Raw genomic sequence first — 26850 nt, 5'->3', positions numbered from 1 at the left:
TATGAAACCACCTGTACAGTGAACACCATGGCCTTGTGGACATCCCTCACACAATGGCCAACTACCTTACCACTCATAAAATCAAAGTGTGTGTGAAAGAGAATTGTGAGCAGCATACTTGCAGAACCACTGGCTGTGCTAGACACCACACTTAACACAACTGCTTACAAAATATAACTGTGCAACTGTTTTTACACTACTATGGTATGGTACAGAAGGTGCAAAAGTGCTGTGCTGGCACCATACTAGGGTTAGGGGTCATGCAGCAACCGCACGGTCCTTAACCCTAGTATGTGCTGGTGCCGTAACAATGGCGGCGCCCTGTGTACATGGGCGCCACCATTGTTATGTAAGCACCGTGCGGCATCCGAGTGCTCACAGAACGAGTGTGCAAATATCAAAATCCCCCAGCCAACATGATCACTAGCTATGCAGATTGAGGGATTCTGGTATTGTTAGTCACCAAATGTAACATTTCCAAGCTCTCTGAAAAAGAAATCCCAACACTTTCCCAATAGACACTATGAAATCTAACATGGATGAATGGATATCAAGTATGTGGTTTATTAGAATCAAGATTCATTACCTGGAATCTGGTGCAAAAGGCAAAATACTCTGAATTAACAAATTCTAACCCCAAGTTTAATAGCTAATATCAAAACGAAATAAAACTCATAGCACTTCCAAATAAACATTCACTCCTTTTAACACTCTAACATTCTTCTTTTTGGCAATATAATTAGCTTGGGGACAAAGCAACACCAAAAATCCTTGCTGATGTATTGCAGTTCACCTTGAGATCTACCAGCAGAGCGCAATATGCTTTGAGTTTTCCATATGCAGAATTCCAAAATTCAAAATGTTAAAAAAAACACACCACAACCAAACAATACAAAAACAAAACAAAACCCAAATTTTTTCATGGGTGGCTGCTGAGACAGTGACACCTCTGTTTTCTATAGATCCAATGTACACAGCTTTATAATATTGTAAAAAATTACCTTCCCGCTATATTTATAAGGTGTATACTTATGTGAATGAATTCTGTTTTTAGACTTGGGTTCCATCTCCAAGGTATCTCATTATGAATTTATATGCAAATGCAAGTATTCCAAAACCCCAAAATCTCCAAAATAGCCCTAGTCCCAAGCATTTCAGATAAGAGAGACTCAACCTGTATTAGAATGTATTAGAACCACAGTTTATATGTGCGTTTGCCTACACATATATAAACGTGTTTCTTAAGGTGTGTAAATAGAATTATTGGATCAGAACTAAAGTGAAAAGGTCAAAGGGAAAAAGTCAGGACAGAGAGAGCTTGGTAGATGCTTTGTACAACAATTGATAAACAGTCCTTCACTGTGCCAGCTGTATATGAATTCTTAAAAACACCCAAACACTTGGGCACTAACACAAGTTGCAAAGGTGCCCAAAAATACAGTTAAGTACTGCAAATTGGGAATACCTTGGCCACAGAAGGGACTGGCATCTGGCCCTGTTTATCAACAATTATATAACTCCATGCTTAGACCTATGGTGTTCATAACATGACTGCACTTTGGTTGAAAATACAAAAGAGAGCACAAGAAGAACAGACTACTGCAGTCTGACCAAACAGCATGACATAGACCATGGGACACACAGAAAGACTTTGTCCTTATATCCCCCTAACACATTCCTATCCCAAGCTAGCAGGATATCTCAAGATTTTAAGGGATGACACTAAAGCCACTCCCAACTATTTCTTATGGTCCTTTATTGGTTCAAAGTGAATTTCAGTTTCTAGTGCTAATTCATTTGGGACATTTATTTATTCATTCAATTTATATCCCACATTTCTCCACAAAATAAAACTCAGGCAGCTTGCAAAACAATAATGGGAATACAGAAAATTAGTAAAAGCACCAAAAATGGAAATACTCAACTAAAAAGACACACAGACACCAGTAAAAGGGAAACACAGTACCTAAAAAACCCCTTCTGTAGCAAGTGAGGTCAGTTGTTAAAAATCTAATTAATAAAAATGTCTTTGTTGGCCACCAGTGGAAAGAATTAGACAGAGAGTCAGCCTAACCTCTCCAGAGAGAGAATTCCACAGCCTTGAAACAGACACAGAAAAAGCCATCTTGCCTCTACACCAGCTGTGCTTCAGAAGGTGCCACAACTTTAAAAAGAGCCTTTTCCAACGATTTTAAAACCAAGACAAATTTGTATGAAAGAACAAGTTCTTTCATATAGCCTAGACCTGGGTTATATAAGGTTTTAAGGATCATAGCCAGCACTTTGAATTATTGACTGGAAATGGGCATGAAGCCAGTGCACCTGTTACAGAAAGGTATTTGTGTGTACTGCATAAGATCATACTCTCCAACTGTCCCAATTTGGCAGGGGCAGGCCTGATTAAACATGTGCTGTCCCCCCTTTTCAGCTGCCTTTAATATGCCCCACTTTCTCTCTCCTCCTCCCACTTTCTCCTTTTGCCTTCAGCTTACTTCAATTGCTGTTCAAAGGGCGAAAATAATTAGCACTTAATTAACTTAGCAAAGGGAGAGGACAAGAGAGAGTGGAATTTTGCCCATCTTAGTGGGTTTGGGCTAAAGCCTTACTAATAACTTTTGTCATAATGACCATATTCTGATGTTGCTTAGCAACATGTGTCTTGGTCTTCATCTGTAAAATTTTGGATTGCATGTAAGTAGCCCAAATCATCAGTCTGATTGTGGGCCTGGTGAAATTTATAAACACAGAAAGTAAAAAGACTAAATTCCAGAAATTTAAAGATAGTGTAACTAAGGATTACTAGGATCCAATCTAATATACCTATGTCCTCTTGGCTAAACCAGTTTCATGGCTGAGACCAGAAGTGCAGCAAAACTGAAACTGATTCTTGGGAGAGGAATCACTCCGCTCAAAACTAATTGAATTCCTATTATCTTATCTTCCTTTCCACTGATCGGTAGTACCATTCTTTTGTCCAGATTAAGTTTTAAGAGTCTCATCCTCACCCAGTCTACCACTGCCATCAGCACTGGCTCATCATAACGAGAAGAACTTCCTTAGATTCAAATGTAAAGAAGAAACAGAGCTGGGTATTATCAGTACATGGATATGCATGTGTTGACAACCCATTGGTGGTATATGCACATGTAAACTAACCATACACCTGCATGTTCCTATTTTGGTCACTGCAGAGGTTAGTATTCCCTTCCTCCCATCTCAGCCACCAAACCTGCCATCCCCAACCAACCAGAGAGCCACTTAAGCCATTCATGTCTGGAAGAGAACAGGGGGAATCATAGAAGCATCTAGCTATGTCCCTGTAGCCAGAAGCAAAATCATTACCTCAGCTGCTGACACTATCTGAATGAACTCACTGGATGCTGTCATAACTTTGGGGTGGAACAGACGGGCAGGAAGGAGCGGCCAGAGACTGCTCCTGCCTGGAGTGCCACGGGACCATGGCGACCACACACTGCGATCCTGATGCCAGCCCCTGTCATGGTCCTCAAAGATCTGCTCCTTTTGGGGCTAGGTTTGGGCCACCCTAGGTGGCCCAGGAGCAACCCCAGCGTGGCTTCTGTATAGGTTGGGGGTGCATGTCATCTATAGTAAATGTCACGCCCCCAAGCCATGCAGAAGCTGACTTTTTATGCCTGTCTATTTTGGGCCCGTCTGACTACAGAGACATAGCCTGATTCCTGCTCTTCCCTTTCCTTCAGGCATGAATGGCTATGATTGGAGGCTTTGTTGGCAGGGACATAGCCAAGGGGGGGGGGTCTTGGGGTCCAGACCCCCCCCTTCCATTAGAAAAATGAATGGTGTGCTACTGCGCTGCCGCACCCAAGCCCCATTATAATGGTGGCACTTAGTCTGGACCCCCCCTTCCTAAAATCTTGGCTACGTCCCTGTTGTTGGCTCTTCAGTAGATCTGGGGGCAGTGAATTGTTCAACATAGGGTAGTTTTCTTCACAGAACTACTATGCTACATTGAGCCATGCAGGATTGCAGACTTTGATGTGTTTTATTATATGAGCCAGAATTTCATTCTTACCTGAAGTCCAACACTGTCTGCTTGTCCACCTTTCATCAGCTGTGAAATAAAAAGGCCACAAGCAAATTCAACACCTCCTCGCACACTTATTCCAAGGCCTTCAGGATGCAATCGATCCAACCTCACCTCTTTCAGTTTTCTGGAAATGAAATAAAATGAAAGTAAAGGGAAATGAAGAAAAAACCCTCACGGTGACACCTCAGCACATTTATAATTTATCAATCATGTGTTTATTAATTACAACTTTATAATTTATTAAAAACATATTTATAATTGCTACTTACATGTTTCTATGTATTAGGAGTAGGAAAAGTACATGCAGTCCCTAGAGCCCCCACACCCCGGGTCCAAAGAAAATTTATTCATTTTTTTAACGTTTTGCACCCAAAATGCTTAGAGAATTTTGCCAAATTCCTTCAGGGCCATTTTAGGTCCAAGAGAGCCTTTTTTCTAAAAAGTAATGGCCAAGTGTTCACTTCCAGGTTGCTTCTAGTTATAAAAACATCTCTGCAATGAACTTGAATTTGGAAAGGGGGCAAAATTAATTGGTTTCTATTGGAAGGTGGAGTGGGGGAGTATAGCCCTGCTACAGTATATACCATGCAAGTAACTGGAGACAAGAATACAAAATTACATCAACAGCCATTTCAACTTATCCTACTAGAACAGAAAATATCTTCTTTAGTGCAGTAGTTTTCAAAGACTGTCATGATTTGAATCTTTTTGGTTCATATTACATTGTATCCCAGCCTCACTCCCACTCCCACAACTCTGTAAATATGCTTTATATCCTGAGGCCTGGATGTCACTCTGTAATGCATAATGCATCTGAAGAAGTGGGTTTATATCCATGAAAGCTCATCCTAAAATAAAAATCAGTTAGTCTGAAAGGTGATACCACATTCCCCTTTCCTGCTCCCTTCCAACTCCTTTCCTCTTCTTCAGTACTGTGTAGTGTTTTATTTCTGTGATTGACTGGTCTCTAGCTAGTCAATTAGATTATTAACCTTCATATTTTAAAATCTTCCTGGCATTTTGTAGACAGGATGCCTTTCTAATATTAAAATTTCGATATACTATGTTTTGCAAAAAGCTAAAAAAATGAGGCCTTGTCAGTGGGGAACAATTACCAGCTTTCACACTGTGACTTAGAGATGGGCAACTGAGGCAGGTCCAGGAGTAAACTTTGTGTCTTTGGGATTCTGTGGCGGCAAAAAGGCAACAAAATGCCAACCAAACAACAAAGCAAGAAGTGGGCACTTCTAGTTTTGGAAAGGATAGCGCGTTACAGACTGCCCAAAATGGGCGGTCTCGCGCCTCTGCCAGTTGCTGCTTCCAGGATCCGCAGCAGCCAAACCGCACAGTTCCCGGGCATAGCAAGAAAGAAGCGCCAAAATGGCGCTTCTTTCTGTGCCCTGGAACTGGCGCCGCAAGGCACGAGGCGCGCACTAGCAGTGTCACTTCTGCCACGCGACGTCCGGATACTATGTGTCCGCAACATCAAAATGGTGGCGCCCATCTGTATAGGGCGACGCCATTTTGACGCACTTGTTACGCACGAGGGACAAGGCGCATCAGGAAGTGCCGCCCCTCATGCGTAACGACGGCGCCTCATGGGCCCGTTTGTAACACGCCTAAGTTTTGTTTGTTTTTTAATGACAAATAGTGCTAGTAAGTTCCTTCAGCCTTTTAAAAAGGTAAAATGTCACTCTTAGAGGCAATTCACATTTCTTTTTTCACTCAGAAAAAGGGTAAGCTGGGGAGCCCAGAGGAGTGGAGGACTGCAAAAAGCAGGCTTGTGGGCTGCAAAAGGGCTTTTTTTTTTGCATAAATAAAGCAATAACAACAACACACAAAACACTCCTAATAGAAAAAAAGCAACTCTACTCAGTCTCTATAAACCACATAAAAATACAAACAGAGATTGCCAGCTTTTTAATAAGCAAAGGTTCTAGAACAAAAACGTCATTGCCTTCCTGCTTGCCACTTATAATTACAAAGAAAAAAACCCCAGGTGATAACCTGAAAAGTATGTAAATACATTCTGAGTTTGTCAGTCTTGGCCCATATCCAAAGAGCAACGTTATTCAGACCTACCTAGATCGTTTAGGTGTTAATTGATCATATTCCACTTGATGTTTTAATGGGATAAGAGGACGGATGGCTTCAAACAATGGTAGTCGACTTGGTTCATTGATGACATACTTCAGATCCCCCACCAACACTGGAAGATTCATGGATCTACAAAGTTAAGTCAAAGAATTATACACAACTTACAGCTGACAATAGATTTGATATATCTTTTTTTTTCTGAGTTTCAGTCATGCTGAGTAAAATCCCCCCCCCTCAGAGTATCTCTTCTAAAATGTACTAAATAAACTCAAAGCAAATCAGAAATGGGAACATACATTTTCAATGTGAAAAATGACTAATGATTCAGTAAGAGTTTAGTGATTTCAGTAGAAGCAAATGACAACTAATGATAACCAACCCATTTCTATGACTGTATGGTTACCTTAGGGATATACTGTATTTTCTGGCATATAAGACTACTTTTTAACCCAGGAAAATCTTCTCAAAAATTGGGGGTTGTTTTATACGCCGGGTGTTGTCTTATAGAGTGGGTGCTGAAACTTCTGAGCCAGACTGGAGAATCTGTGGTCGCCACATATGGTGGGGGGAGCTCAAAAACGGCCGCGGCTACATCCTCACCGCATGTGATGATCGTATGAAAGCAGCTACCGCTCTGAAAGTCTTGGAGACAGGGAGGGCTAGGCAGGCAGGGAGAGCTGAGCAATCCAAGCAGGCTTTGTATACAACAAGGTTTCTGCTAAGTACCTGCATGTCATTTGAATTAAAATTACCATATTGAAATCAAATCTGATGGGTTTTTTTTAATTTTTATTTGGTGTACGTTGGAAGAGGGGTAGTCTTATACGGTGAGTATATCTCAAACTCTATATTTTAACTGGAAAAGTTGGGGGTCATGTTATACTCCCAGTTGTCTTATATGCCGGAAAATACGGTAATTCTTTTCTTCCTTCTGAAAGAAAGTCTTTGAAAACTATTGGGTTTTCCAAGCCTATTTGCAATTTGGGACTTATTCTGCACAAAATTTGCATGTAGTTGATTTATAGAGAAAACAGCATTTTCTGTATGGGAAACAATACTGCAATGCAGAAATATTAATTCCTACCAGAAAATAATTTTTGCACATAAAAACTGTAATTAGAGAGTCTGTTTTCTTGACACTCTGAAAAATATGTTTTTCAACAATTTTTTGAATATTTTCAAATATTTTTTCCATCTCTAGGTTAAATAAGAAAGAGAAATAATATTCACTGTATAGATCTGAATACACAATTTTTATTATTAAATTCAGTAGCATGAGGATCTTGTCTTAATGAGATACCCTTTGCTTGACAACTTCATGAATAGTTTATAACAGCAGGAACTGGCACTGGGTCAATGGGCTAACAGAGTGTTGCTTCAGCGGACTTGTACTGCTGTGACTGTATTTTAGCTATATAGTAGCATGGATATTATGCAAAGGATTGGTACAGACAACACTTCAAATTTAATTCACCCTGCCAGTACATTATGCTGCACTTCCCCCATATATGCAAGAGAAAACTACAGTAGAGTAGCAATTGAAGCTTATGGCTTCCATGTCAGTCGGACAGTAAATTCACTTGAGTTTTTACCCCAGACTGCTAGGTTCTACCACCAACAAATGTTCAACATCTTGGTTAGCATTTTCAGACTAAACCCTCACAAAGGATTCATGAGATCCATGAGCCATTATTGTGGAGTAAACAGATAAGCAAGGAGAGTACATATGCTGGCCATCCAAGAGGACACTAGGATGTAAAGTGCCCAGCAGAACAAGCACAATTGCCATTTCTTAAGGACCAGGGGAATACTACTAACTCAATCAAAGGTTCAGCTGAACACATTGAAGGTGGTGGTAGTCAGTCTCTGTTTCCATTCTCTGCATTTCTGTCTGAAAGAACCATCAGGGGTGGGGACAAGATCCTCCCATACCAGCCTGTATGCAACCCAGTTTACAATGACTTCCTTCCTCCCTGGAGGGGCAAACTCAAAATGTGGTTCTGGAACATTCCTGCTCAACCCTTGGCCTGAAGTTGGCCATGGTTCACTTTTGTCCTCTGTGCTATGTGAACTTTCATCTTAATGTTGACAGCATTGTTTTCTAAGTAATTACAAACCATCTGTTTAATTATGTTTAATCTTTATGGGTTTTGATGTCAGGCTGACTTAGTGACAATTATTTGGGTCCCCCCCCCCTTTTTGAGAATGGGGACAACCTTTGTCCTTATTCATTCTGTGGGGATTTCTCCTGTTCTCCAAGAATTCGCGAAGATTATTGTGAGTGGTCCTGAAATTTACTTCTGCCAGTCAATAGCATCACTTTACCATCATCATTTGACAATCCTAGTTGATCCTCTGTTGTTCCATGTTTCAGGTGACTTTAAAATGTCCCAGTTCCTCTTTCCTCCTCCCACTTTCCCATTTTATTTTACTCTCAGTTGCTGCAAACATAGGGGCTGTACAAACAGCCCGACAGGGGCAGCTCTATGCCGGCCCTGGAAGCACTGGTTAGGGATGCGATAACCGGATGCCTTGCCCCCAACCTGGTGGAAAAAGGAGCTGTGAAATGCAGCTCCTATTTCTGCTACTGCAGGGGCACCATAAGCGCCCCGGCGCAGCGCTATGACACCTCTTGTGCACAGCGCCATTTGGACGCTGTGCACGAGGGATGTCATCATAGTTCCGCCTGTACAAATGGGCATGTACCAAGATGGTGCCCTGGTGGAGGAAGAAGGGCTAGGAGCATGTAAATGCTCCACCCTCCCTCAGCCCTACTGCACACGCAGGCTAGCATAAACTGCCAGTCTGTGTTACCCTTAACAGAAGGGAGAGGAGGGGCAGAGGCTGAATCTTGCCCTCTCCATGTGTGTGTGTTGTGTGCCTTCAAGTTATTTACAATTTATGGTGACCACAAGGTAAGCCTATCTTTTTTTGTTGTTTTCTTGGCAAGATTTGTTCAGAATCAGTTTTGCCACTTTCTTCCCTTGAGGCTGAGAGGGTGTGACTTGCCCAAGGTCACCCAGTAGGTTTCATGGCTGAGTGGGATTCAAACTCTGGTCTCCAGAGTCGTAGTCCAACACTCAAACCACTATGCCACTCTGGCTCTCTCCCTTCTCAGTTGGCACTGGCAAATGTAATCTCTGAAAGCCTCTCCTACCCTTTATGTTCTTTCTCATTAACACCTTTTGTCATCTGACCATACTCTGAGGTTGTTTGGCCACAGATGTATCAGTTTTCATTTGTGAGATGTTGGAGGGTATTTTATAGACCACTTTGGAGTCTCAAGCAGTATCAAATACCATTCATTCAGGAAATAGGAGAGAGTTTTGTTAGGCCTTGCTACTAACCTGCCTTAGGTAGGAAAACCTGCCTGAGGACTTAGACACTGCTGATAAGATTCCAAAGGCTTACAAAGTAGGAATGAGCTGGAAAATCAGAGGAGCCTTTCAGGGAGATATGGCCTGGAGGCTGTAAATATTCATTATTTATTTAACACAAATCATTTCCCCCACTTTCTCCTTGAACAAACATAGGGAATTTTACAAGGAAAAAAGCCACCCCAAGCACAAAGAGATCTCAGTTCACCACTAACAAAAGCTTTTTTAACATGAGAATTTTGAGTGACACTGACAGCCAGTCTGAAAGAGAAAACTGCTAGAGGGCTGAACTGGAGAGAAAGGTTCTCTTGAGGGCAAATGCAAGCAATGTCTGATGTAGAGAACATAAAGATCCACATAATATTTAAAAATATTCACAATATGGTCCAAAAACAAGTTTTTCAAGTGTTGAGAAATGCTAATGAAAAGAATCTTGGACCGATGAGAATCTTTGCAGTTTGGGACATATCCTGTACAAAATTTTCACATCCTTCTGTGCAGGAAACAGTATTTATGTACTGAAAATAATATTTCAGCACAGAAATATCAATTTGTGCACAGAAAAGGCTGTTTCCTGTGCAAAAAAATGCTGTAATTGTTGGTTTATTCTGGGAAAAATTCTCACGTGGTTTATTTGCATTGAAAATAGAATTTTCTGCACAGAAAACAGCATTTTCTGCACAGGAATTAATATTTCTGCAAGCAGAAAATACTGTTTTCTGTGCACAACAACTATGTGCAAATTTGGTTGGAATTCTGAATAGTCTTTGAAACCTGTGTAGTTTTTGAAGACTTTCTTGCATCAGGAAGACAATTGCTGAAATTACTTGTCATTATTTTCAAGAAGAAACAATGAAAAATTACATCTTTAGCAGCATATTTGGCGATGGTGGAGCACTCCAATAATTAACCCAGTTGAGGCTGAGTGCTTCCACTAGCACTTAATGTCACCAAACTGAGTTTCACATATACATTTTTAATGGGAAACTGTTGTATATTTGCATATTTAATGTAATATACTTTGGAAATATTATCCCATAGTTGTAGTCATGTTAGTCTCTTATGAAACCCCCCCCCCCCAGAAAAAATCGTGAAAATTAGGCATGTTATAGTTACACCAGCTTTCATGGAACAGAGACTGCTAGCTTTGATAGAAGAAGTGGTTACCTAAGTGGCTAGCTATATATGAGTAGATTACTAGAAGAGGTACAGGAAGAATGGAGACAAATTTGTGTATTTGTTGTACTATGAAGAGCACAAATTGGTAGTACTGTGAGGAACACAAATGAATGCTGAATTGGCATAATACATTCTAGATACTAAAAGAGCTGTGTATTTATATAGCATAAGCAATATATATTGTACTTTAAATAAAAATATAACAAAACATAACAGAAATTTGATAAAAAAAACAAGTCTCTATCCAATGAAGCTTACAATTTCAATGTCCAGAAAATTTACAGAAATAGAGAAGTGATACACGACAGAGGAAAGCTTAATATGGGGAAATATAAACCAGACCAATTACATTTATATGAAATGCCTACCTAGCAAAACTGAATTTAAGACACTGGATGGATTTGAAAGGTATCTGAAGGTGACAAAAAGCCACATACTGTTGTAAAAACATGGAAAAATATTAGGAACAGTGTTCAGTTTTGCATGGAGAATAGGGAAAGATATATTTTGGGTATCTATTAGGTTTGTACCTCCAGCAATGCTTTAAATCATTAATGATGCTCAATTCTTCCTGATTTCACAAACTGCAGGCAGTGCTTTATGAATGGAGAAGCAATTAGACAGTCCTGAAACCAAACCGGGTTTGTAGCCAAGGCCACACAAAACTATAGCAGCACAAAGACCACATGGAAACTTGGAAACGTCTACCGTACATTTCATTCTACTCAGCTACTATTAATTAAGATATGTCCAGAAACTATAATCGCCAGAACAACTTGCCTATGGAGAGGGGAAAAAATACTCTTATCTCCACTGACAACAACAATGTAGGCCAGGTTTTGTTTCCATTATTATTGCTGGGGGGGGGGGGATGCATTATAACCATGCTGGTTTCAGAAACTGCATTCAAATGTTGTTAATAACAATTGTTTATATTGTAGAGCAATCTTGTAGCACCTTTTAGATTAACTCACCTTTTAGACTAACTGAAAGAAAGAAATTGGGAGCACGAGCTTTCATAGACTTCAGTCTACTTCCTCAGATGGTTTTAGAAATTTTAGATTGTATATGCTTTTAGCATTGAGGAAGCAGACTGAAGTCTGCCAACTTCTTTCTTTCAGTTAGTCTCAAACGTGCTACAAGATCTTTGTACATATTAATTCTACAGACTAAAAGATTTATATCTTTGAATTGTTTATACTATTTATATTAAGAAAATCTAGGGGAACAGAACAAAAAAGATTTTTCCCAGTTTCCAAAAAGCTATGCAAGTCTGTTGCAGCAGAAACAACAGTCAAGTGGCACGTTAGAGGTTAACAAATGTACATGTACCATGATCTTATCATTGCCAGGGTGCTGTTCAGCACTATTTAAAGCATGGACCCTGAAATTATTTTACATACATCTGTGCTTTAATATCATTAGCACTCTGAGTATCTCTTGTATTGCTTTCTTCTCAGACCTCACTGCCAACATTTCTGACAACAGTTTTTTTCCCCCTCTTCTTCTGCAGACCTCAGCTGCCATTTCAAGTATTTCATGAAATGTGTTTTGGTCTGTGAAACTATACCATGATGAATGTGTTAGTGTTTAAGGTTAGTCCACAAGCAACTGTTTGGGGAAAAAAGACCCCATTAAATTAAACTATCCTTTTTTTTACATACTTTGGAATAACCATTCAGGTAAAAAGCAGGAGCATTATAAGCAAACCTGTTTATTCTGTGTTAAATGATGAAAACATTTTGCTAATGTAAAATCACAAATAATTATTTTACCAGTTTTCTATTGTTATGAGAGACAGACAGAGAGGCAAACAGAACTCTTTTTATGTCTTCTTCTACCCAAATGGCATGCTGTTCCAGGAATATGAGTAATATCAAATATGAAGTAAGAACTTACTCATGGTACATCCGCAGGACATCGTACAGATAATCTTTCTCTGCTTCATTATCAACTAACAGGTCAACCTGGAAAAAAAAGAAAAGAAAAAAATACCATGGCTATAATTCTCTGACCCCAAATTATGAATCCTGAACCTCCCCCCCGCCACCCATTCTCATTAAGAAGGAAGCAATTTTAAAAAGTTTAAAACAGGTTTCTTACAAAGCCTTTAAATATATATTTTTCCTGTGTTGAATTTATGCCCATGAATATAGCCATTTCATACTGCCATGCAAACTGTTCTTATTATTATTTTCTTACCTGATAATGGCTAAATTGTTGAATAAATATTTTCAGAAACCTTTTTGGCCAGTCACTAATGTAGCACATGACCATGTAATCAGAAATTATTGGTTAAAACCAGTTATATTTAGCATTCAGAAGCTTTAAACTAGAAACATCAGCATCCTTCTGATAACACAGTGCAATAAACTGGATTACTCCTCTTAGCTCTGATACCTCCACAGAGCTTGCTGCTAGGCTGTTATTCTTTCTCCACTCTCTGTCACGGCACTTAAACTAGTATCAGATTGCAAGACTTTCACTTTGCTAACTGTTCTAAAATAAATAAATAAAACTACAGTGTCCACATATATCATGTAGCACAAGTTGCTTTTATCTGTCGTCCTTCAGAACCAAATGAACTTCAATTACCTCCTACAAATAAAAGTATTTTTGTGCTATTATTTTATTAAAAACTAATAAACATAATTTAAGGAAGAAGTGCCTTATTCTCAGAGCTTGGAAAAAAAATCTTTGTTGGATACAGTTCCTAGAATTCTCATACTGATTTAGGAGATTCTATAAGTTCTAGTTATAAAAAGAAACCTTTCCAAGTTCTGGTACATTAAAAGAGATTGTTGTTCCACCTAGTTCAGTATCTGACTGCTTGTGTAACAGGGGCACATACCAGGGAGAGAAAAAGGCAACAATATGGGAGTTGGAAGCCATACAACAAGAGAAAGCTTCAAAAGTGGAGGGATATATTAAGAAAGATAATATTCATCCGGTGCTTTTGAGGAGCAAATACATTTTTATAGCTTCAGAAATTTAATTTTGGAAATTATGTTGCCCAGAATCCCGTTACATGGGGAATTCTGGGAACTGTAGCCCAAATAAGCTTCTAGGCTCTGTATCATTGTGCTGATGCATTCCAGTCATATTGTCTAAAATGTGATGTACTTAGGGTTGCCATAAGTCAGGACCTCCAAACCCACACACACCCCTAGTGATGCCACTGCCTAAATGATACAATATGCACAGTAGCATTTGCACAATTTATGACTCATGAATCAACCATCTTTAAACAAAAGTAAAGTCTACTGAATTCAATAGAACTTACTCTTCTGTAGATGAATATGTGACTTTAACTAAAATCAAACACTTTACAATCTCACTGGGAGAATATTTAGCATCTTCTTAATTCACTCATTGAAATGTATACAACATACAAATATCTAATTTTGATAGAATCATGTTTTTTTAAAAACTTTCCTTAATTCTGAAGAAGAGGAGATTTCTTTATTATTTATCTATTTTTTGGATGTATATCCCACCTTTCTCCCAAAATGGGATTCAAAGCACACACACTACAGTGTACTACAAGTACTGATTACTGCTCCCAGCCCAGGTGAATAGCCTAAGCATTTTGGACCTGCTGAAGTTTCTGAACAATTTCCAAAGGCAGCTCGAATGCCTTACACTAGTCCAAATGGATGTAATCAAGCCATGTGTCACCATAGATAGATTGGACTTTTCAAGGAACGGGCACAAATAGTGCATCAGTATTAACTGTGCAAATGCACTCATGGCCACAGTCAAAACCTAGGCATCCAGGCGCAGATCCAAGTCCAGGAGCACACCCATTCTGTGAACCTGAGATTTCAGGGGAAATGTAACCCAGCCAATCCTTCTTCACCGATCTGCCTTCTGACTGACTAGTAGCACCTGCTTTTCTGGATTAAGTTTCAATTTGTTCATCCTCATCCAGCCCATTACTGACAGCATACAATGGTTTAGTAAAAAACAAAAACAAAAACCCAGCTTCTTTGGAATCTGATAAAAACAAGAGACAGACTTTCGTGTCATCAGCACACTGATGATACTGAACCCCCAAACTCTGCATGAGATCTCTCAGTGGTTGCATGTAAATAGCAGCATGGGCACAGTACCATACCCTGAAGTACACTGCAGGATAGTGGTCAGAGTGTTGAACAGGCATCTCCGAAGACCACCTTATGTGTTTTCTACTCAAAGAAATACCGGAGCCAATGTAAAACAATCCTCCAGATCCCCATCTCAGAGAGGCAACCCAAAGGGATACCATGGTCAACAGTACTGCAAGCCACTGAGAGGTCCAGCAAAACCAACAGTGGCACACTACCCCTGTCTTTTGTTGTTGTTCTGTGCCTTGAAGTCATTTCCAAGTTTTAGCAACCCTAAAACACATTTATCATGGGGTTTTCTTGGCATGTTTGTTCAGAGAGGGCTTGCCATCCTATGAGGCTGAGAGACTTTGACTTTCCCAAGGCCACCCAGTGGGATTTAAACCCTGTTCTCCAAAATCATAGTCCAATGATCAAACCACTACACCACACTGGCCATAACCCTAACCCTAACCCCTGTCTCGTTTTCTGCACAGGTCATTTACCAAGGCTTCAGGCCTGGCCTGACACCAGACTGAAATGGATCTAGATAATCCAGGAATGCCTGGAGTTGGAGGCCATCACACACTCCAATACCTTGCATCTCAAAAGAGACTGCCAGATAGTTCTCCAATATTCTGGGTTCAAGGGAGGATTTTTTTTCCACTAATGGCTGACTTAAGAGCTGACTTAACAACAGCATAGGTCTTGCTGTTTCATTAGCAAATCAACTAATATAGAATACAGCTCTTTTAGATAAGATGGAAATCTGCCTTGCTGTAGTGAGGCATTTGCTACTTCCCTTATCCAATTCACTGGTCCCTCTCAGGCTGCTTTCAGCAGCCAGAAAGGGCATGGATCCAATATGCATGCGGTGGCTCTCAGTTCTCCAAGGAGCATGTCCACATCCTCAGGCTTCACAAATTGAAACATATACAATAACGCTGGACAAGCTGGGGGCAAGGTTACATCCAACAGAGCTATATCAACTACAGCATCTAAGTCAAAGTGGACTGAGTGATTTTATCCACAAAGTGCTATGCAAATCCTTCACAACTGGCTGATGGGTGGTTTATATACTGTTGTATGATCTTAAGGCCTCCACCCACCCATTCTATATTAGTTGATTTGCTAATAAAACAGCAAGACCTATGCTGTTGTTAAGTCAGCTCTTCACTTATGATGACTCTATTCTAGGGTTTTCTTGACAGATTTATTCAAAGTAGGTTTGTCATTGGCTTCCTGTGAAGCTGAGAGAATGTCACTTGCCAAGTTCACCCTGTGAGTTTCCTGGTTTCCAAGAGTCTGAGGGGCTTGATAGACTGCTCCTTCTAGCATCGCAGCCCCACTCTCGGCTACATGCCCCAGTCCCAATCTCTGCTTTCCGCGACATAAAAAGGAACTGCAAAATGTGGCTCCTTTTTGCCCCCCAGAAAGGGCACCATAGCTGCTAGCGCATGGCTTTTCCATGCTCCTTTGGCACTGCGTCATGCAGATGCAGCGCCGGAGGAGTGCCGTGACACCGCCCACCATGTAGTGTGGTGCAAGGCGTCGAGTCAGCCTGGGGTGGAGTTAGGGTGTGCATCATGTGGATGCCACACCCCGACTTCACCCCCAGGCTGGCCTTTCCCTCCGATCTGTACAACCCCTCAGTCCAACAAATCTATCAAGAACCTAGGACAGTCAAATATTCAAAGTAATACTGACATTATTTCTAAATGTGTTTCAGCCACACTTATTAAAAAACACAGGCAATGGAAGTTTGCAACTCCGATGTCAGTGGTGGTGATAACTTTGTTGTTGTTGTTGTTGTTGTGTGCCTCCAAGTAATTTTTGACTTATGGAGACCCCAAGGTGAACCGATAATAGGGTTTTCTTGGCATGTTTCTTCAGGTGGGGGGTTGCTATTGTCACGCTCTGTGGCTGAGAGTATGTGATGTGATACATCCACTACAGTCTTTAGCACAAAATCTAAAAGAGCTATCCAAAGTGCTTAATACCATTCCTAAATTAAATTCAGCATCTTGATTAATTCATCTATATTGTTGTTGTTTGCCTTTAAGTCATTTCTGACTTATGGCGACCCTAAGATGATCCTATCATGGGATTTTTTTGGCAAGATTTGTTCTGAGAGGGTTTGCCTTTGCCTCCCCCTAAGGCTGAGACAGTGTGACTTTTTCAGGGCCACACAGTGCATTTCTGTGGTTGAGTGGGGATTTGAATCCTGGTCTCTAGAGTTGCAGACCAACGATCAAACCAATACACCAAGCTGGCTCTTTTAAAACTACTCTATAGGTTAGACAGAGGTAAACTTGTCTAACTAATGCACAGTGAGCGATCATGTTGTAGTGGTTTCAGCAATGGACTAGGACTCTGGAGACCAGGATATGAATCCTGGTTTGGCTATGCAAACCCACTGAGTGCCCTTGGGCTAGCCATACTCTCTTAGCATCAGAGGACAGCAATGGCAAACCCCCTTTGAATAAGCTTGTCAAGAAAACCCCATGATAGGGTCACCATAATCTGGAAAGGACTTGAAGGCACACAACAACAACAACAACAGTGAATTAATTCAAAAAGTAACTTTCCCAGCTCTGCTGTGGTATATAACACGATCACCATTCAATGATAATATAATATTGACCTTCAACGCTACCTAGCTGGCTAGCTAACTTTATATATAAGAAATTTTATTGATCAAAGCACTGTAGAAGATCGCAGATTCAATCCTTGAAATCTAGTCAACTGAGCAGTGCAAGGAAACATGTCTTCTACATAACTAATGTAGTTTATAATAAAATGCATAGAGATGACATTGTTATACAGAGTGAATCAGAATTGGAATACTGGTACGGTGTTCATGAGATTCCCCCCCCCCCACTTTTAAATGAATTGACAGCAACATCTATGGACAGCGGCCTAATAACCTTGACATAATCAATCCCAGTACATGTTGCTTATGAATATTCAAGTGCACCCAGACCAATGTTACAGAAGACCCAGGCTGTGGAGCAAGACAAGCTACTAGGAAGGAAACACATGCTAGCCCCACACAAAAGTAGTGCAAGCAACACAAACCAACACAAGACAATACAAAAGGAAAGTGATCTGCAACACAGACACATCCTGAATATTTGAACCGTAACCAGTCATTTTCTTCATTAATCTTCATGCTTTATGCAAAACAAAACAAAAACTCTGTAAAGAACAGATTTAAAGTATCCCCAGCAATGTATGATGCAGACATAAAAAAGAAAATCCACTCATATGTATATGAAGAGAACATTTATAAGAATAAGAATATATTTAGCCACTTCTGAATGTGCAATAGTGATTGGATCATTAAATCTAGAAGGGATATAAACAATGTGGTATAATACTGCCTGGCCTTTCTAGCAGCAGCAAACCATATAGAATAGGATCATATATCATGACAATATCTATAATGTTTTTGTTCATTCAAGAGGAGACATTTCTGCTGACTCCTGCTCCATTCAAAGCTGCACACCGCACACCATTTCCAAGAATGTTCCAGTCCCCAGTTGCTTCCACACAGGCAATTGCAAGGAAAAAGAGAGCCTTACTTCATGGATGTGGATTCTGTCATGTCAGTGGCAGGGAAGTTAGGCCATAAACTCATGTTTCCAGGTTTGATACTATGTTGTTTATTCTGTGTAGACCAATCAGAATATATAGCTGGCCTAGATGACTTAAGTCATTGTTAGCTCCATTAACCAATGTAACTAGTTACATTGACTAAATGGGCAACAAAAATTATCTATTTTCAAAATAACCCATGAAAACAAAATAAAAAATATAATAATTAAAACAATTTAACTCTGTAAAATAAGATTAATTAACATTATTATGATTATTTTCTTAGAGACTTGAGCTGCAAAAACTATAGTAAACTTTAATTCAGAGGGTTGTCTACCACCTGAAAAGAAAGGTGATTCTCCTTTCCATTGCAGTCCCTTTGTTACCTAAAACAGAGTAGGCAACCTTTTTGAGCCAGGGCCGGGTTCTGTCCCTCGACACTGGGGGGGCCGAAGCCAAAAAATAAATAATTAAATTATATATTTTAAATAAATAAATAAAATAAAAAAACAATTCCTACATACAACTGCATACACATATTGTGGAAGTAAAAAACCAAACCAGTCTTATGCAACCTCTCTCTTTTTTTCTTTCTCTTTTCTGCAGCCTTGCAGTTCTGCAAAAGCAAACTCCTCCTGCCTCCATTCTGCACACAAGACGTATATTAGGAAGGGAGGGTTTAAAAAATTAACTACTACTTCTTTCCTTCTTTCCTTCTTTTTTGCCCTGGGCCTGTCACACACTCTCTCAACCTCAAGGATGGCAAGCAATCCCACACCTTTAAAGAAAAAGCCCAAAAAACCCCACAGAAGCCATAACAACTTGGAAGGCACACACAGCAACAAACCAAACTTTGCCCCAGGGGCAAGTCACACCTCTCACCATCAAGGAAGGCAAATGGCAAACCACACCACCTCTGAAAAAACTTTGCAAAGGATCGTTTCAATATAAGTCAGGAAAATGACTTGAAGGACACAACAAACAACCACACCTCCTAGCCGTGTATCTGAAGCATGAGGGCACAGAGGGCAAGAAATGGACTTCCCATTCTGGGCACCCCCCCCCCCAAAAACACACACACAATCCAAAACAAACTAAAGCACATTTGGGCATTTCACATGGCTTACTTAACATGGCAATGCTTTGCATATTTAATCAGAGGCTTATGCAGACAAACTCTTTGGGTTTCACACTGAACAGGTTTAACATGGCTGATCCTTTTGGTCCACTGGGAACTAATGATACTGCACAGACAGCAGAAACACCAAAAGGTTATGGAAGGCGCTTGGTAGGAAAGCTGAAAGGAATGATGTAAGGTTGTCATCTCGTCTCTTCTGCCAGTTGAAGGCATGGTCCAGGAAAGGGAAGGAAAATCGCGGATGTAAACAACTGGCTTCGCAGATGGTCGCCAGCAGAGAAGGATTTGATTTTTCGATCAGGGCTCGGTTCCATGAGGAGGGACTTCTTGCAACAGACGGGTTGCATCTCACGCCAGTTGGAAGAAATGTTTTTGCCAACGTCCCAAGAACTTGATACAGAGAAGCTTTAAACTGAGTTCGAGGGGAAGGGAGGCAATATTAAGGAAGGCGAAAGGATGGCGAAAATAGTCAAACTGACATAGAGGAGACAAGGCAAACAATGCAAGGACCCAACAGTAGGAGGCAAAAAAACTTGCACAGGCACAAGTAAAAGGGAACCATGGTCTGCGATGTCTCTACACTAAGGCAATGGCATGGGAAATAAGCAAGATGAACTCGAACTTAGTACAAAAAAACAAAGCAAATATGATATATAAGCATCACTGAAACCTGGTGGGATGAGTCTCATGATTGGAATGTGGAAATAGAGGGTATAAGCTATATAAAGAAAAATAGGCCAAACAGGAAGGAGGAGGAAATAGCACTATAGTTCAAAGATATTTACAAACCAGTGAAGAGATCCTGGACATCAACATGGAAGCCAGGTGGAGAGCATCTGATAAGAACAAAGGGGAGAAAACAACAAGGATGTTACGGTGTGAGTCCTACGACCCCCAGCCAGACTGAGGAATTGGATGATTCTTTCTAAACAATGACCACACAGTCCAGAAAAGAGAGATGTAGTAGTGAGGGGAACTTCAACTATCCTGAATTTTGCTGGAAGTCAAACTCGGCAAAATCTCAAGGTCTAGCAAATTCCTCACTTGCCTGGAAAGACAATTTCATGGTCCAAAGGTGGAAGAGGCAACAAGGGAGTGCTATGTTAGATCGGATCCTAACCAACAAGGATGACTGGTTTAATGGTGCAAGTGGTGGGATATATAGGTGAGAAGTGACCATGTTCCCTGAGTTTGTAATACAGTGGAAAGGAGAAGCCAGGCATAGTCAGACACGCATCCTAGACTTTAGGAGAGCGGATTTCAGTAAACTTAGAGAAGTACTTGAGAGCGATTCCATGGTCAGAAATACTAAAAAATAAAGGATTCACGGATGGGAGTTTCTCAAAAGAGAGATACTGAAGGCACAATTTCAAACATTCCAGTGAGAAAAAAACGGGAGGTGTCCTCAAGAAACCAGGATGGATGACTAAGGAACTTTCAACCGCCTAAGTTTGAAACGGAACATGTAATAAGAATGGAAAAAGGGAAATCACAAAAAGAATTCAAAGAAATAGCAGGCATGTTTAGGGTAAAAGTCAGAAAAGCTAAAGCGCAAGAACGAACTCAGGCTGCTAGAGAGTTAAGGGCTTTTTTTGGATATGTCCGCAGCAAAAGGAAGAAGAAGAAACGGTAGGGCCACAGCGTGGATAAAGAGCAAAAATGCTAACAGAAGACAGAGAAAAGGCAGAATTACTCAACACTTTCTTTGCCTCAGTCTTCTCAGAAAAAGAAAAGGGTCTCAACCTGAAGTGGAGCAGAGACAAAAGGGGAAATCACACACAAAAAAAGAAGAGATAGTAGAGAAAACACCTTGTTAATCTAAATGAATTTAAGTCTCCGGGACCAATGAACTCCATCCTAGGGTATTAAAAGAACTGCAAATTAATAATTGGAGCCATTGGCAATAACTTTGAAAAACTCCTGGAAAACAGGAGAGATCGCAGCAACTGGAGGAGCAAATTTCCCCATCTTCAAAAAGGGGAAAAAAGAGGATCCATCCCAACAATTATCGTCCAGTTTAGTCTGACATCAGTACTAGGAAAGATTCTGGAGCAGATCATTAAACAGAGAGTCTGAACATCTAAAGGCAATGCTCATAATCACAAAAAGTCAACAGGGTTTTCAGAGAAACAAGTCATGCCAGACAAACCTAATCTCTTTCTTTGATAAAATACAAGCTTTGAGATAGAATGAGGGAATGCTGTGGAATATAGTATATCTTGATTTGAGTAAGGCCTTGACAAGGTTTCCCATGAATTCTTGCAAAACAAGTTGTAAATGTGGGCTAGACAAGGCAACTGTTACATGGATCTGTAATTGGTTGACACGGCCGAACCAAAAGGGTGCTCTGTCCTGGGCCCAGTGCTATTCAACATCTTTATCAATGACCTGGAACAGAATTGGGACATACTATCAAATTTGCAGATGACAAACCAAATAGGGGGAATAGCTAAACCACCAGAAGAACAGGATCAAGATTAAAATGACCTGAATAGACAGAAAGCTGGCCAAAGCTAAACAAAATGAAATTCAACACAGAGAAAGTAAGGTATTGTCACTAGGGCGGAAAAATAAAATGCAGAGATATAGGATGGGTGACACCTGCTGGAATGAACTACGTGTGAAAGGGATCTAGGATCACAAGTAGACACACAAGTTGAACATGAGTGAACAGTGTATGCGGCAGCTAAAAGGCCAATGCTATTTTAGGCTGCAATCAATAGAAGTATAGTGTCTAGATCAAGAGAAGTAATAGTGCCACTGTATTCTGCTTGGTCAGGCCCCACCTAGAATATTGTGTCCAGTTCTGGGCACCACAATTCAGAAAGGACATTGAGAAACTGGAGCGTGTCCAAAGAGGCGACAAAAATGGTGAAGGGTCTGGAAACCATGCCCTATGAGGAACGACTTAAGGGACTGGGGATTTAGCCTGGAGAAAGAAGGTTAAGAGGTTATAGCCTTGTTTAAATATTATAAAGGATGTTATTGAGGAGGGAGCAGACTTGTTTTCTGCTGCTCCAAGAGAACGGACCCGGAACCAATGGATGCAAGCTAGAAAAGAGATTCCACTTGAACATTAGGAGGAACTTCTGACTAAGGGCTGTTTCGACAGTGGAATGCACTCCCTCGGAGGGTGATAGAGTCTCCTTCCTTGGAGGTCTTTAAACAGAGGCTGGTTGCCTCTGTCAGGGATGCTTTGATTTGGATTTCCTGCATGGCAGGGGGTTGGACTGGATGCCCTATGGTCTCTCTCCAACTCTATAATTCTATGATTCTATGATTCTATGTCCAGGTGGTTTCACAAGAAGTGGTTTGCTGTTTCAGGTTTCTTGACCAACATACTTCTCAGAATGTGTACTTGTGTCAAGGGACTTTGGTTTTTCCTTCACTGTTGCATGAGTTTGTAAAAATCACAGCAATTTACACTGGCCATGCCCCAGAGGCTTGCTGATATCAATATCAACATAAAGAAACCAAAACACACACAGAAATGGACTTTGGAAAGTCACACTCTCTCAGCTGCTGAAAACCAGTGCATGCCGCCTCTCAAGCTACTCATATCTCATCATCATCATCAATCACATCATCACACATCATTGTAAAAACAAGGGAGACTTGTTAGCATTAAAAGCACCCAAAACACACTTGGAAGGTTGACACTCTCTCGCTTCTGAAACAGTGCCTGCATGCCTCTGAAGCTGACTCATATCATCATCAAATCATCATCATCATCATCATCATCATCAATCACATCACACAATCACCACACATCATTGTCAAAACAGGGAGACTGTTTAGCATAAAAGCACCAAAAATAAAAATAAAAAAACCCTGTAGCCAGAGGACTCTGGCCACATCACCACCGTCCCTCCGCCTGTTCCCCCATCCTCCTCCGCCTTCTGTTCCCTTCCCCCTTGTCCTCCTCCTCCCCTCCTTCATGCCCCGCGCTGGCCTGGGGGCAGGGGAGAAGGCAGAGGAGGCGGGGGAGCCGGAAGGGGTGGCGTTCACCGTTGGCCCCAGAGCCTCTCCCCGCCCTGTGGAAGGCTGAGGCCTCCCCACAGGCGGGAGAGTCGGAGTCCACCGGCGATCTCGCCAATCGCACGTTGCCGGCGGCCCCAAGCCTCTCCCCAACTGTGTGGAAGGCCGAGGCCTCCCACTACAGGGCGGGGAGGAGGAGGAGGCCGCCGGCGAGCGCCAATCGTGGTAGGGCCGGCTGGGGCTGCTCCCATGGTCCCCGGGCCGGATCCGCCCACGGGTCATAAGTTGCCGACCCCTGCCCTAAAACAAAACCTGCTCCAAAGGCTATGGGATGCTTCAAGAAGCAGAAGGGGTGACTATGGGGACCATGAGAGAGCAGGAGCATTGTAAGGTGCATTTGAAAAACCTGGCAGTATATATGCTGGAAGACTAAAAAACTGGTCAATCCAACCATATGATGGATGGCCATCTGTCGAGACACTCTGAATGTTACCTGTATGGCAGTGGGTTGAACTGGACGCTCCAACTCAATGATTTCTAGTTATGATATAAAACTGTTTTAAAAACAACAGTGTACATCTGACCATTCACACAGAACATGAGTGTCCATGATTCTACTTTATCATTAATAAAGAAAGATAGATTGTAGGTTATATTACAGATTCATTCACTATTTTGTTTGTTGTTTTACTAATACTGTGGCTATTACTGTCAATACTACTTAAAATTAATTTAGTCCCAACAGTGTTCCCAGCATCTGAAAGTTAATGAAGCAAGATTTCAAATAGATTGTTCCTTAGGAGCACCAGCGTTACTCATTTATTGGGACTGTGGGGAGAGAAGTTTAAGTTTAATCAAATTGGTCCCAGAATGACTTGTGAATCTTATCAGTATAAACGGTTACAAGTACAAGGTACAAGACCATAAATACTATGTTAGATACATATGCCTGCAGACTGTCTGCTGCTGCCCAGCCCAGTGGTGATAGTTAACAGGTACGAATGACAGTCATAATCCCACAAGTATGCACAGCTTTTTATTACAATTAAAAATTGTAAATAATAATAGCTTATATAGTATAGTAATAAAATAGCTTAATATTCTCAACGTTTATTTTTACAACAGTTTCTCTTTTTCAGAGAATTTTTTTAAAAACTGACTTTAACATCTGTTTCATTCTAAGCTATACAAGACAAAAGTATGATCTTTTTCCTATTGTGTGCAGAGAGGACTAATCCTAAACACCTTAATGTAACTCTAGTGAAAGAGGGAGGGTGGGGAATTAAAGAACAGAATTCCATAGAAGAGTACAGACCAACAACAATAATAATAATAATAATAATAATAATAATTTGCTGGAAGCCATCTAAAATAATTTCAAGGTAAAACGATGATACTTAAAATGAAAATATTTTAAAAGAATTATTTGATCATATTCTAGTGGTGTAACAGGTAGAGTGGAATTATTTGGATGGTCTTCATGTTTGTTGCATATTAAAAATTAAGTACAACTATCCGGAAAGCCAGCATGGTGTAATGATTTGAAGGTTGGACTACGACTCTGGAGACCAGGGTTCAAATGCTTGCTCATGAGAACCAGTGTGGAGTAGAGGTTTGACTGCTGGACTATGACTCTGGAGACCAGGGTTAAATTCCCCACTTGAGCATAAAAACACCTTGGGCAAGCCACATCTCGCCTCAGGAGAAGGCAAAGGCAAACTCTTTCTGAACAAATCTTGCCAAGATAGGGTTGCCTTAAGGTTGCCCTAAGTTGGAAATAACTTGAAGGTGCACAACAACAGATATCAGATCAAATTTATATAAGGTACACATATCTAAAATCCCCAAGAGGTGTGCAAACAAATACTGATCGGTTTTACATATTAAGGTAAGCTGGATCAACCCTCTCATACACACACAAGATGTCTCTCTGACATGAAATCTAAAAATGACCTTTTGGTAAATGAGTCCCAGCATTAATGCATCACTGCAATTGATTTTACCTGCACTGTTAAAAAGATAGATATTCAAACTATGTTTAAAGAATATAGCTGTATTAAAGTTTTGAATCAAAATTTTCCCACCCCTGTGTTGGCTTGCAGCTATTGAATTGAGTTTTTAAAAAATGGCTATGAACAAGAGAGCCATTATACAATACAACTGACTTTGCCAAGTCCCTTGGTCGCTGACAAAGAAGCGCCTAAAAGGGGGAAGGGGGACCAGAAAGAAGAAAGAAAGGAGGAAAAGGTTTTTGTTTTCGTTTTCTTGGTTTAAATGCTGTGTAAGGTTTGTATAGAGTTTTGTATAAAGTTCTGAATTTATTTTACATTATAATGTATAACATTTTAAACTTTTTTAAAAATGGTTTCTTTGTTTTTTTAAACGTTGTATCTATATTTTAATGCTCTGTATTGTTTTTAACTTGTAGCGTTTTAAATTTTGTTAGCTGCCTTGAGTCCCTATACTGGGAGAAAGGTGAGATATAATTAATTTTCAAGTCAAACCACCACGCCATGCTGGCTGCAAGGAAAAATTTAAAATTATTAATTAATTAATTAAATTTAAAGTTTTCCTTGGAGCCAGCTTGGTGTAGTGAAGTATTGAACTAGGACATTGGGAGTCCTGGTTTCAAATCCCAGTTCAGTCATGGAAACCCACTGGGTGACCTTGGGCAAGTCACACTCTCTCGGCCTCAGAGGTTGACAATGGCAAACCACCTCTGCAAGAACTTTCCAAGAAAACCTTAGGGCCGCCAGAAGTCGGAAACAACTTGAAGGAACACAACAACAACAGCAAACAACAGCTTGGCAGGTAATATATATTATATATTAATATATATATTAAAAATAATACTACCTGCCAAGCAATCATTTGCTGTTGTTGTTGTGTGCCTTCAAGTCGTTTCCTATATGTATACAATACATAATGTCCTATATATGCTCCCAATTGGTTGGTGAAAACTGATATGTGTATAACATGACCTTGAATTTGTATCTGAAATTGTTTTTCATAATTATTAATAATTGTATTTTGCAATTATTATTTTATCAAGCTATTTTGTATACAGTACTGGTCAACCAGAATACCTTACTACTACTACTACTACTAATGTCCTATATATATATAATATAATATAATATATTTTAAACATATAATATGTTATAATACATTATATATTATATACATATAAGAAATGACTTAAATAGTATTAAAATTACATTGTATATTACTATATATATATATATATATATATGACATTATATATTATATACTTATAGGAAATGACTTGAAGGCACACAACAACAACAGCAAAGGATTGCTTGGTGGGTAATA

General features: G+C 40.2%; 2 protein-coding genes across 3 annotated transcripts in view; both read right to left on the bottom strand.

Annotated features, from left to right (window-relative positions):
* The window catches only part of USH1C (USH1 protein network component harmonin), a 185591-nt gene that overhangs the window by 62668 nt on the left and 96073 nt on the right, over positions 1-26850 (bottom strand). Inside the window, exons 1-4 of one of the 2 annotated variants that reach the window (XM_042461316.1) lie at positions 12922-13015; positions 12619-12686; positions 6149-6292; positions 4052-4190 (exon numbers count right to left, since the gene is read on the bottom strand). In XM_042461316.1, the coding sequence (XP_042317250.1) occupies positions 4052-4190; positions 6149-6292; positions 12619-12686; positions 12922-12996 (426 nt within the window). In that variant the 5' untranslated portion in view covers positions 12997-13015. Of the gene's footprint in view, positions 1-4051; positions 4191-6148; positions 6293-12618; positions 12687-12921; positions 13016-26850 lie in introns of those variants that run through there. The other variant, XM_042461307.1, reaches the window with a different exon arrangement.
* LOC121927575 (phosphatidylinositol 4-phosphate 3-kinase C2 domain-containing subunit alpha-like) overlaps positions 1-26850 on the bottom strand; it is a 376515-nt gene that overhangs the window by 332252 nt on the left and 17413 nt on the right. The gene's annotated exons all lie outside the window — the stretch shown is intronic.

Source organism: Sceloporus undulatus, chromosome 1, assembly GCF_019175285.1.
Source record: "Sceloporus undulatus isolate JIND9_A2432 ecotype Alabama chromosome 1, SceUnd_v1.1, whole genome shotgun sequence".
Taxonomy (NCBI): domain Eukaryota; kingdom Metazoa; phylum Chordata; class Lepidosauria; order Squamata; family Phrynosomatidae; genus Sceloporus; species Sceloporus undulatus.
This window is presented reverse-complemented; position numbering and strand designations above follow the sequence as displayed.